General features: G+C 39.4%; 1 protein-coding gene across 3 annotated transcripts in view; it reads right to left on the bottom strand.

The window, feature by feature from the left end:
• Positions 1 to 10190, bottom strand: part of ERLIN1 (ER lipid raft associated 1) — a 37509-nt gene extending 27319 nt beyond the window's left edge. For 2 of the 3 annotated variants that reach the window (XM_065923094.1, XM_065923092.1), the window contains exons 1-4: positions 9702 to 10187; positions 7637 to 7718; positions 2865 to 2911; positions 1382 to 1443 (exon numbers count right to left, since the gene is read on the bottom strand). In XM_065923094.1, coding sequence (XP_065779166.1) covers positions 1382 to 1443; positions 2865 to 2911; positions 7637 to 7718; positions 9702 to 9814 — 304 coding nt within the window. In that variant the 5' untranslated portion in view covers positions 9815 to 10187. Of the gene's footprint in view, positions 1 to 1381; positions 1444 to 2864; positions 2912 to 7636; positions 7719 to 9701 lie in introns of all 3 variants that reach the window. The other variant, XM_065923093.1, reaches the window with a different exon arrangement.
• Between the last annotated feature and the right edge of the window lie 3447 nt (positions 10191 to 13637).

The raw sequence follows: 13637 nt of genomic DNA on the forward strand, positions 1-13637 counted from the left end.
GTTTTTCATAGTGGCTGCATCAATTTACATTCCTACTGACAGCATAGGAGGGTTTCCTTTTCTCTACACCCTCTTCAGCATTTGTTATTTATAAGACTTTTAAACGATGGCCATTCTGATCAGTGTGAGGTGGTACCTCATTGTAGTTTTGATTTGCAGTTCTCTAATAATTAGTGATGTTGAGCATCTTTTCATGTGCCTATTGAGCATCTGCATGTCTTTTTTTGGAGAAATACCTATATAGGTTTTCTGAAAATAGCAGATCTTTTGATTCAAAGTAAGATCTCAAAGAGACCCATGTATACCCATGGTCATAGCAGCATTATTCATAATAGCTAAAAAATGAAGTAACCTAAATGTCCATCAACGGATGAATGGATAAACAAGATGTGGTATAGACATACAGTGGATTATTATTCAGTCTTAAAAAGAAAGGAAATTCTGACATGCTGCAACACAGATGAACCCTGAGGACATTATATTAAGTGTTAAATAAGCCAGTACAAAAAGACAAACATTGTATGATTCCATTTATGAGGTACCTAAGAGTACCTCATAGAGACAGAAAGTACACAGAAATGTACACAGAAATGACAGAAAGGGTGGTTGCCAGGGGCTGGGAGAGGGGGTGGATGGGAAGTTACTGTTTAATGGGTAGAGACTTTCAGTTTTGCAAGATGAAAGATGAAAATGAGTTATAGAGATGGATGTTGGTGATGACTGTAAAACAATGTGAATGTATTTAATGCCCACTGAATATTTAAAAGTGGTTAAGATGGCAAATTCTGTTATATGTATTTTATCAAAATAAAAAAAACTGGGAAAAAAATCAAACATTAAAAAGAAGGCCAATCTTACTTCAGAAGTTCTCATTCAGTTTTTAATTTGAACAGTACTCCATTTCGGGGGGTTTTCATCTATTACCAAGAAAATGTTTTCCCCACACTGAGGACTTTCAGATTGCAAGTTATAGCAAATCTCAGCTAAAAAAGCTTTTTCGGTGGTCGCAAATCAATGTGGTCAAGGAACTGATCAGTTAGACTTTCAATATGTAAGGAAATTATTTCTCATCCTGACTGGATGAAATGTCACTTTCAAGGAATTCTAGAAATAATCAATGACTATCTTGCTAAATACACTCAGCTCAGAGAGGAGTATCCCATACAGTTGCAGAAAGTCAACTTTGTCTAGGATTTGTGACCTATCACTATCACCATTCCCTAAGAATGGAAAATATTCCAATGATTATTTTATATAGAGAGAGAACAGAAATGAATCAGGTCATAAAACTTTCCTTAGGGAATCTCTTCCTATTCTTCAAGGACTCTCTCAGTTACAGATACTCTGATTATAGCTCTAACAGAATAGATGGGTACCATACCTGCACAAGGGGCCAACATATTAACCACTTCTATTCGGTCAATATAGATCATGACCCCACCACTAAAAACAGAGAAATGGAAAAATGTAAGCCAAATACAAACTAATAGATTCCCAGATTAATCCCACATCATCCAACAACCCCACGTGATAGAAATTTAGAAGTAAAATCTAAAGATATACTACTGATTAAAACTACCTCATTAATCACTACTCAAATAACCCTATACACACTCACCTGGCTCCTCTCATAACCAAAGGCTCTCCTTTGTAAATGCTGTTATCACGTGAGCTCACAGGAAGACTAGACCTAAAACCTAGAGCTGCTTAGTACTCTGGCCTTATTAACTGAAGCCAACAGCTAAAGCAGTGCATTCATTCCCCAAACTTCTCCAACAAGGAACCAGATAAAATAGTTTCCCAAGAGGTACAGAGGTCAGCCATGAACTGAAATTTTTTTGATTTCCTGCTTTATCTTCATCTACTTTTCATCTGTATTTATTCTAATATGAAAAAAAGAACTTTCCCCCAAAACGTGAAGTAAAATTGACACTCCAGAAAGATAGCTCTTGTTAATTTAATGGTTTCCTATAGTTCCTGGCCTACCAGCACACATCCTGAAGGACATGTAAACCTCAGTTTAAGATATATGAAGTTAAAGAGATTTTGAAAATATACAATTAAGCCCTTCTATCAACTTACAATAACATTTTTTTCTGATAAAAAAAAGCATAATACCTGCTCACAGGCAAAAAATCTGACAAACATAGGAAAGCATGAAGATAAAAATAAAATTTACCCAACATCTCATCAGCTGCCAATTTTGAGTCATCTCTGAAGGGAATCCATAAAAGAGAGTTACAGATAGACCTAGAGAGAACTTGGTATCAAATACCTTAACTTAAAACAGAGAGAATCTGCTCCCTTTTTAAGAGCATTCCTGTCCTTCCACAGATGTCAAAGCCTCTTTTACAGGCTTTAAAAGTGATATATTAGTCATTTAAAATACAGAATTTAAAACACACTTTGAGCTTTATACTCTTCCTTTGATACAACGCAATGTACTGATTATACTCTTTGGGCCTTGCCTGCCTTTCCTGCCCCACAACTCTTTAGGGCAGTGATTTTCTAAATATGGTCTTTGGACCAGCAGTATTAGCATCACCTGGGAACTCTTGCTAGCAATGCAAATTCTTGGATCTCATTCCAGACCTACTGAATCAGAAACTCTAAATTAGATGGCATTTAATACTACACTTGATATGGTGAGCTAATTCCATTTTAAACTGTTACTATCAGTTAAAAATGACTCCTAAGATGGAAAGCTCCTATTTGGAGGCAGGGCTTTTCTCAAATAACGCTCAGAAGAGAAATTCCCCTGGGTTACTATCACGCCTATATGAAAGATGCTTAAGCGACTACAGTTTATGAACAGAAACTACATCTGAATCAAAGGGATGTTGGTAAGCAAGGGGAACGCTTACCTTGTTCCACAAGGCACATTTTTAACTTCATCAGTTTGTAGTGTTGTCTGGGGAGGAAAAAATATCTCATCAATGCTCAGCACACATATCATCAAGGAACCACTAGTGCTAAAGGAAAATCTCTACAGAACTGCTAAGAGATAAGTACAAGAGAACTCCATTACAATTTTAGCCCCCCAAATATTAGCTATCAGGGTAATTTCTTTATGTATCCTTGTTGTTCAGTTGCTAAGTTGTGTCTGATTCGTTGCAACCCCATGGACCTCAGCATGCAAGGCTTTCCTGTTCTACACTCTCTCTCGGAGTTTGCTCAAACTCATGTCCATTGAGTTAGTGACGCCATCCAACCGTTTCATCCTGTCATCCCCTTTTCCACCTGCCCTCAATCGTTCCCAGCATCAGGGTCTTTTTCAATGAGTCAGCTCTTCGCATCAGGTGGCCAAAGTATTGGAGCTTCAGCATCAGTCCTTCCAATGAATATTCAGGGTTGGTTTCCTACAGGATTGGTTTGATCTCTTTGCTGTCCAAGGACTCTCAAGAGTGTTTTCCAGCGCCACAGTTCAAAACCATTAATTCTTCAGCATTCAGCCTTCTTTATGGTCCAACTCTCACATCTGTATGTGACTAGAAAAACCATAACTGACTATATGGATGTCTGCTGGCAAAGTGATGTCTCTGCTTTCTAACATGCTGCCTAGGTTTATCATAGATTTTTGTATCTGAACATACATAAAAGACCAGAGACAAAATATTTTATAGTTAATGTTTGAGTCAAGATGCACCAGGAAAAGTTTCAATGTTCTCTCAATCAGAGTCCTTTATTTGCCTGGGGTTGGCCTAGGATTGCAAACTACATGGAATACCCACAAGGATACTATTGCTAGGACTTGTATTCTGAACTCTGATTCCACTGCTAATATTAATGCTTACAATGAAGGTAAAAGATAACTATTACATGCATACAAGTAGCCCTTTGAACTCAACAGCAACCTCTTCCTCTGAAGCTGTAGGCAATATTTTAGGTCAGGTCCTAATTATCTCTCAGATAGCCTATTCAATTTCCTTTTTAATAGAACTGCCACCATCAGCAGTGCTTCCTCCTAGTAACCAACAATGTGGTACTTAATTACTCTACCCCTGTCATAACTTGATTTGGATCCGGAATGACTCCCTATTGCACTGGAAGGCATCCAATAGGTGAACACATAATGAGTGTATCCTGGACACAAGGCACTGTATTAAGCCTGTTGTATTAAGTACAGCAACAGAGTACTTGACAGAATACAAAGAAGAAAGGAAGCATGGCCCCTGTTTCCAAAGAACTCACAATCCAACACAGGAGAGAAAATCCTTATGAAGCAATTCATAACAGATACAAATTAGGTATTAACTGGTAGAGTTAAATAACCAGCCACACAACTGTGTGTATAAGTGTCAGGAAGCAGTTAGCTTAGGAAAGGCAATATAGATGAGGTGAGGCTCTGAGAAGAGAACATGATGATGATGTTAGGGAGAGGGCCTTGAATATTGGCTGGGGGGCTTGTGCTCTCCCTAATTCATCCTATAAATAGCCACAAAATGAACCTTTCAAAAAGATGACTTTTTCTTCATTCCTTTGCTTTTGTGTGATGTGGCTCTCATTATCTATCACATCTGCAGGCAAGACCACCAGCTGGGAAGCTAAAGTAGTGATTTATTTAGATTAACATAGAAAACGCCATGGAAACGGAAAGTTGTCAACCCAGGAGACATAACAGGAATTTGACAACTAATTGCATACAAAATTCCAGGACAGAAAAGAATAGACTATGAACTCTAGGGTTAAAAGGGTGATAATAAACATTAGTGACAGGTCCTGAGTAGGGAGAGAGAAGTTGATATGAAAGGTGAGCTCAGTTTATTCCTTTCAAAACATTAACCAAATTCAACTGCCAGATGAACTTTACATATACATTTCTATCTAAACCTAAAGGATAGTCTTCAATTGTCAAACCAAGAACCAGCAAGAGTTCAAAGGTTAAATCTTCAATTTGACATCCTATTTTCATGTACTTTTTTACTTCTTTTATATTATCTCAAAAATCATTTTCCCAGTATAAATACTTTAAAGTCTTTGGCTTTGTTATATGTATTTTAAAGGCTAAAAGTGTTCATATTTTTCTAAACATTTTTTTTTCTTACATCATATATGGGGATCTCACATTTCCCCAAGATGCTTCTTAAATATTCCTATCAAATGCCAAATCTGTTAAGCCATTTGTTTATATTATGTCCTCTAATGTGTTCCAAAAATTCCTAAAAATAAGTTTCTGCATCTCATTCCTATGAAAACAACTTCTTAAGAGGACTTTATTAATATAATTCTTTCCTAGAACATTGCTGTTTCACATATAAAGACCATTTCCATTTAGTCAAACTGACTCCAACATTTAATATTTTGTAGATACAAAGTACATTAGTTCACAAAAATCTTTTTACAAATTTCATTTTCATTTCTTATGACAGTTTATCACTCTATATGTGTATGTGTATATATAAAATATTTATATGTAAATATAGACACATCCTGTATTTCTCTCTTTTATATAAGAGTCATCAGTATGACTCAACATACTAACCTCCAAGAAGACAAAGACAGAAATGCCTGGCACTGAACAAGATCTAAAAAAAAGCCCCTGATCTCTAAGCATCTGATGACACCATTGACAATATCACTATAGACCACTTAAGTTATTGGTTGTGGCTGTTATTGTTCAATCGCTAAGTCATATGCGACTCTTTGCGACTCCATGGACTGCAGATGCCAGGCTTCCCTGTCCTTTACTATCTCCCGGAGTTTGCTCAAGTTGAGTCAGTAATGCTATTTAACCATCTCATCCTGTCGCCCTCTTCTTGTGTGGCCTTCAGTCTTTCCCAGTATCAGGGTCTTTTCAAATGAGTTGTCTCTTCACATCACGAGGCCCATGTATCAAAGTTTCAGCATCAGCCCTTCCAATGAATATTCAGGGTAGATTTCTTTTAGGATTGACTGGTTTGATCTCCTTGCAGTCCAAAGAACTCTCAAGAATCTTCCCCAGCACCATAATTCGAAAGCATCAATTCTTCAGCACTCAGCCTTCCATATGGTCCAATTCTCACATCCATACATGACTAATGGAAAAACCACAGCTTTGACTATATGAACCTTTGTTGGCCAAATGAGGTCTTTGCTTTTTAGCATACTGTCTAGGTTTGTCAGCTTTCCTTTCAAACAGCAAGTGTCTTTTAACTTCATGGCTGCAGTCACTATCCACAGTGATTTTGGAACCCAAGAAAACAAAATCTGTCACATTTCCACTTTTTCCCCTTCTATTTGCCATGAAGTTATGGGACCAGATGCTATGATTTTAGTTTTTCAAATGTTGAGCTTTAAGCTGTTGGTAGGTTCATGCAGTTAAAACCTCTTGCTTCAGAGAACTAGCTGGAGTCTAGAATGGTTAGGTACTTTCTGCAAAGTCATGTAACCAACTGGTGGAGGAGCCAGGGTCAGAACCTCTTCTCCAGGTTTCTGGCCCCATGTTCACTACACCAAACTGCTTCCTGAGAAATCACTTCAATTTAACAACTTTCACCAAAAGTAGAAAGGCCAGAAATATGTATTGTGTTACAACCCCTGCCTTCAAGAAGTTTGGAGACTTTCTGGAGAAAAACTCACACAAAAACTTATGAGATTAATAACAAGACAACATTACTAAAGGAAATAAGACCAAGGGCCAAAATTTACAATATAGACTTTAAGAGCTATGGAACAAGAGTAGAATTTGTGATGAGCTTTAAAAAGGCTGGCAAGATTTAGACAGGAAATAAGGAATAAAGAGAGAGATGGTGAGATGCCATCAGCCAAAGCAAGAGTGACTAAAATATGGGAAAACAGTATGGAAATCAGTCTGACTAGGAGAACACAATATTTCATTTCAATAGACATGATTCTTATCCCAGGCCATCTAAAAGGAAATTGGAAGGAAATCTGGAGGATTTAAGTATTCATAATGAAAATCTCATTTAGCAGAAAGCCTAGACTTTAAATTACAATACTAAACACATTAAATTTCCCCGAGTCCTAAAAAATTAGCAGCAGATAGTAGACAAACTTCTGAATCCAAAGATTTATAATCACACAGTGCTTGCAAAAGTAGTAACAATTTAATCCTGCTTCGTCATCTTGTCATGTCAAAAGATATTTACTAAGTGTCTCCTACGGCCAAGACAGTATTCTCAAGAACCAGATGCTTATTTCAGATATTCTGGGATGTTGTCAAACTAGAACATTCAGTAAGGTTCCACATAAAGTTGTGCTTAATGGTCCAGGCAAAAATATGAGGCACAGAAACTGTATAAAAATTGAGGTCCTCCATGTTAACAGTAGCCCAGGAGATTGCCTCTATGGAAACCAAACACCATTCTAAACCAAGAAATCACTGGTTTATGTCTCTAGCTGTGTTTCAAAATCTTGCTTCTACTCTGATAGCAGCAACAGAAAACCTGCTGTATTCCACTATGTAGATGGGAGAAGACAGTCCTTAAAAGCTGCCTAGCTCATACTTCAAGAGAGTGACGTCGTTCAAACTCATAACTTATACTGTGACAACTGTACCCTGAACTTTAGCTCCTACATTGGTAGCATACTACCATTTGCTTAAGCAATAAGGAAATCTATCTCCACCCATGAATGTGGTAACTGTTCCTGTCACACTTGTCTTTCCAGTGTCAGGGCTTCCCTAGGAATCACTCACCTGCACAGATCTGAAGGTAGTAATGAAAGGCAACATGATATGATAGCCCGGTCCACTGGGGCTAGTTAGTAAAGCTCCTCCCCTGCAAAAAGATGTTTCAATTTGACAAGATTATAAAAAGAGAAATTCTCTTTTCAAATCTAAAATGCTGTAATATATATTCACTCTTACTCATGCTATTGATCTACTAAAGCCTCACTAGTATGAGTTACTCGTGATGAACAACTGCTGGTTCCTAGAGTATCTGTCACACCTACAAAAGTGAAAAGATAAAATTAAACTGTTAACATTACACCTTGTTTCATAAGCTCTACCAACCACACCTCCGGGTCTCCAGCATACTCTCAGGTATAAAGATTCTCTCTGGTCTTTAACCTTTTGAGAAATACTTGTGGAAAAAAAATTTAGCTGGCTCTCGGTTGATGTACTTTAATTGTACAAAACACAAGCCAGATCAAAACATAATACATTTAATCACCGGGCTGGAAAAAAAAAAGATAACACAAACTTCCAAGTAAGGAGAAAATTTCTGATGCTCACGATTCTTTTAATCTACCTAGAAAGCAATTAAAATATTGGGGGCAATTAACATATACACAACACTATATATAAAAAAGGTAAACAACAAGGACCTATTGTATAGTACAAGGAACTATACTCAGTATCTTGTAATAATCTATAACATAAAAGAATCTGGAAAATATATAAACATATATATGTATAACAATCACTTTGCTGAACACTTAAAACACAACATTGCAAATTAACTATACTTCAAAATGTCTTTTTTGAAACAAAAAAAAAATACTGGGGCCATAAAGCCTCTATAAAATCAACAACAAAAAATTAGCATAGAAAAATGAAGAATAAAGAGATAAAACTATAAATCAATATGTTATAAGCATAGACATGATCACCAAATTCTGAAATGTAAGAAACATGACACCACATCCTGGAAGTTATAAAAAGGAGGCAATTTGGACGCAACTATAAAAAAGAAATCCTGTTTTATATAGTGAATAGTAAATTCATAGAACTTAGCTTTCTATCTTGAAAATATAAACAGATTTGCAAAGAATTCATAACAAATAACTAAGAAAAGATTAGTTGCTTGAGGTCCATCCCTAACTCTTTGAAACCCACACCTTGAAATGTTTTCTTTGCCTTTACTATCACTTTTTTCCATTATTCCAAATTTTCAAATTTCAAATTCATTGAAACAAAGTTATATGCTGAACTAGATGGAAATACAGACTAATCTGTCATTTTAAAAATGCTAGACTCCCACCCCCACTTACTATTTCTAAGACTCACGGTGGATCTAAAAGCGGAAAATATCAGTTTTAAGGGAGGATGGGTGGAAGCCAGCAAAAAGTTGAAGTTCTTTCAAACACACCATTTCAAATTTCCCCAAACTATCATCTGTCTATAATAAACAAAACAAAACTGGTGGTAACTACGTTGAAGGAACAGCTATTCATCTCAGCTAGAGAGCAACTAACACTTCACACCATTCCTTTCCACGTGAAAAGAAAGGGAAAGGATGGGAGGATGTGTCTGTCACATCCTGTGCTTGTCTCTCAAGGTCCAGGAATTTAGCAACTGTCATGGTCTTCACGGCCTTACAAGCCCAAGTCAGACGCCAGAACCTTTTAAAGAAAACAACAAAAATCTAAGAAACAACCACAGACAGGACCCAAGTTTCTAAATAGCATCTACAGCTGCAAACAAACAGGCAGTAAAGCTGTATGCAATTTAACAATGATTTATCCACCTCCTCAGCTACAGGTGGAGTGACCACTGCCTTCCACCCTTCATTTATTTCCTACAAATAAGTGGGTTTACTGACTATTAGGAACAACTGTAGGGAGTCTTAATCTCTGCATAGCACCGAAACTGTCCAACTGTCTACAAAAGCCTGCCACAACCCCCAAACCTCCTAGGGATGCGACAAAAATCACTTTCTAGGACTAGAAAAAGTTTCCTGAGAACAATTTCCTAGACTCGAATAAAAGTCTCCCTTCTACCTGTTCTAGAACCTGAGCTGACTGCACGTGCCGCTCACCTGTAGTACACGGCCAGGTGTCCTTCCTCGATCTTGTGGATGGAGGCGTAGAGGAGGACCACCACCAGACCCACCACTCCAGCCACCAGAACTCGGGCTTGAGTCATATTCATCCTAATTCCTCCTGCATGCGGATGGAACGCAGCCCCAGCCACTTGAGTGACAGGCCCACCACCTCTGGTTTCCACCTTCCCCCTCGCGACCTGGCGCCGTGCCGCAGGCCGAGCTGAGGAGTCCTATGCCCCCTTTTCCTCCTCGCCAACCCCCTCCGCCCGAGCTGGCCCGTGAGTCGACACGGCTCGGGCCTGACAACCCCTCCAGACGACCGCTCCTCCCCGCCCAGCGGTAGGCACTAACTGAGAGGGGAGCCAGCCGAAGACTCCGGACGGAGGCCGACCCCTCGGCCGGGCCTCACTAATCAGTGACGCATCGTCCCCGCCCGCACGTGGAGCCGCCACCAAGGCCTGACCAACCGCCGCCAACAGCCGGCCCCGCCCACCCGCGGGGCAATGCGGCTGCGCGGACACGCACGCCGACGCCGCGCCCTGCGACTAGAGACGGGGAGCGAATGGGACAAAATTCTCCAAGCCGCTCGCCGAGAGATTTCGCGCGAAGGTGCGTAGGGTCTTCTCTGTGTGCTGTTGGTTTCCTGCTCCGGAAGAAAAGGGAAGTGGGCTATTAGGAGTAAGCAAAGGGGCAGAGGAAAGAAGGCATCTGAGACAAGGGAGTGGTCAGTTTGTCCTTGTGCAAAGACATCTATTAAGGTGCCAGAATGCTGATCCAGTGAGGGCTTCAAGAAGACCATCCAAGCAGTAAGAACGGAATGAACTAATAAGCACGCAAACGTGGGTGTGTGTTGGGAGGGTCCTTCAGGAAGACTTAGAAACAGTGAGTATTTGAACTTTCTTGAAGCCTCTTTGATGGAAAGGAGTGAGATATTAGGCTAGGCCCCGATTTTGAAAGGCTCAAATGTGCTTTTCTGCAGGGAGGGGAAATTGGATTGGCTAGAGAATAAAGACAAACTTTCTTTTCACTACTTTTCTGCCCTTTTAAGTTATTCATTGTTATTTAGTCACTAAGTAGTGTCTGACTCTGCGACCCCATGGACTGCAGGATGCCAGACTTCCCTGTCCTTCACTATCTCCCAGAGCTTGCTCAAACTCTTATTCATTGAGTCCGTGATACTATCCAACCATCTCATCCTCTGTCTCCCCCTTCTCCTACCCTCAATCTTTCCCATCATCAGGTCTTTTCCAGTGAGCCAGCTCTTCACATCAGGTGGCCAAAGTATTGGACCTTCACCTTCAGCATCAGTCTTTCCAATAAGTATTCAGGGTTGATTTCCTTTAGGATTAGACTGATTTGCTCTCCTTGTTGTCCAAGAGACTCTCAAGAGTGTCCTCCAGTACTGTAATTGAGATTATCAGTTCTTTGATGCTCATCTTTATGGTCCAACTCTCACATCCATACAAGACTACTGAAAAAACCATAGCTTTGACTACATGGACCTTTGTCAGCAAAGTGATGTCTCTGCTTTTAGTGAAAGAGTAAAGATAGGAGTGAGATAAATGAGTATAAGGGAAATAAGGGCAGCGTATTAGAAGAGGTTGGGCATTAATCATGTAAGCTTTGAAAGACTAGCAGTGGAACCACAAATAGACCAAATAGACTAAAGTTGGAGGGCTCTCTGTAACCTCTTGGGTAGGGAAGTATGAGAACGCAATGCTTCTGGGTCAGTGAGTCTACAGAATGGCTCAGAGTGGAGACAGGAGACAGGGAAGCCAAGTGGTTAGTAAACTGCAGGCCCAAGGTTTCACTAGTTGTAACTGGTGGAAATGGAAAGAGGTAATAGAATCAATTCAGATCTTCGTTAAAGCAAGCCCTTCCAGACAACTGTACCTTTTCCCTTCAATAAATGCACTTATTGAATCATCCCTTTGACTTTTACACCTAGGAATGTATGGGACCTTGTCTGTACTAGATAAATGTTAATTGCAGAGCTTAGCTATTTTGACTGACAAAAAGCAAAACAAATGAAAAATAACTTGTCTGCTTCTGTTTTTTGGATGAATTATTGTAGCTTTCCATAGTATTGCTTGAATGAAATAAGATATAATCCACAATTGAAATTCAACTCTTAAAACTTATCAGCAAATAACAAATAAGAGTGGTCAACTCATGTATCAAAAGCATATCTGAGGTGATTTCACTGTAATAGGGTATTCTGATTCATACCACTTGCCTATATCACACAGATCAAGCTCTCCTGAGGTCACATCAGCCACAAACCATAAAAACAGTCCTGCCCTATACCAGATCTTCTATCACTTATTATAATGATCTGGAATGCAAAAGTAGGAAATCAAGAAACACCTGGAATAACAGGCACATTTGGCCTTGGAGTAAGGAATGAAGCAGGGCAAAGGCTAATACAGTTTTGCCAAGAGAACTTACTGGTCATAGCAAACACTCTCTTCCAACAACACAAGAGAAGACTCTACACATGGACATCACCAGATGGTCAACACCGAAATCAGATATTCTTTGCAGCCAAAGATGGAGAAGCTCTATACAGTCAGCAAAAACAAGACGGGGACCTGACTGTGGCTCAGATCATGAACTCCTTATTGCCAAATTCAGACTTAAACTGAAGAAATTGGGAAAACCACTAGGCCATTCAGGTATGACCTAAATCAAATCCCTTATGACTATACAGTAGAAATGAGAAATAGATTTAAGGGACTAGATCTGATAGACAGAGAGCCTGATGAACTATGGACAGAGGTTCAAGGCATTGTACAGGAGACAGGGATCAAGACCATCCCCATGGAAAAGAAATGCAAAAAGGCAAAATGGTTGTCTGAGGAGGCCTTACAAATAGCTGTGAAAAGAAGAGAAGCAAAAAGCAAAGGAGAAAAGGAAAGATATTCCCATTTGAATGCAGAGTTCCAAATAATAGACAGGAGAGATAAGAAAGCCTTCCTCAGCAATCAATGCAAAGAAATAGAGGAAAACAACAGAATGGGAAAGACTAGAGATCTCTTCAAGAAAATTAGAGCTACCAAGGGAACATTTCATGCAAAGATGGGTTCGATAAAGGACAGAAATGGTATGGACCTAACAGAAGCAGAAGATATTAAGAAGAGGTGGCAAGAATACACAGAACTGTACAAAAAAGATCTTCATGACCCAGATAATCACAATGGTGTGATCACTCACCTAGAGCCAGACATCCTGGAATGTGAAGTCAAGTGGGCCTTGGAAAGCATCACTTTGAACAAAGCTAGTGGAGGTGATGGAATTCCAGTTGAGTTATTTCAAATCCTGAAAGATGATGCTGTGAAAGTGCTGCACTCAATATGCCAGCAAATTTGGAAAACTCAGCAGTGGCCACAGGACTAGAAAAGGTCAGTTTTCATTCCAATCCCAAAGAATGCTCAAACTACCCCACAACTGCACTCATCTCACACGCTAGTAAAGTAATGCTCAAAATTCTCCAAGCCAGGCTTCAGCAATACGTGAACTATGAACTTCCAGATGTTCAAGCTGGTTTTAGAAAAGGCATAGGAACCAGAGATCAAATTGCCAACATCCACTGGATCATCAAAAAAGCAAGAGAGTTCGAGAAAAACATCTATTTCTGCTTTATTGACTACGCCAAAGCCTTCCATAAACTGTGGAAAATTCTTCAACAGATGGGAATACCAGACCACCTGACCTGCCTCTTGAGAAACCTGTATGCAGGTCAGGAAGCAACAGTTAGAACTGGACATGGAACAACAGACTGATTCCAAATAGGAAAAGGAGTACGTCAAGGCTATATATTGTCACCCTGCTTATTTAACTTATATGCAAAGTACATCATGAGAAGCGCTCGGCTGGAAGAAACACAAGCTGGAATCAAGGTTGCTGGGAGAAATATCAATAACCTCAGAT

Source organism: Muntiacus reevesi, chromosome 2 (genome assembly GCF_963930625.1).
Source record: "Muntiacus reevesi chromosome 2, mMunRee1.1, whole genome shotgun sequence".
Lineage (NCBI taxonomy): Eukaryota > Metazoa > Chordata > Mammalia > Artiodactyla > Cervidae > Muntiacus > Muntiacus reevesi.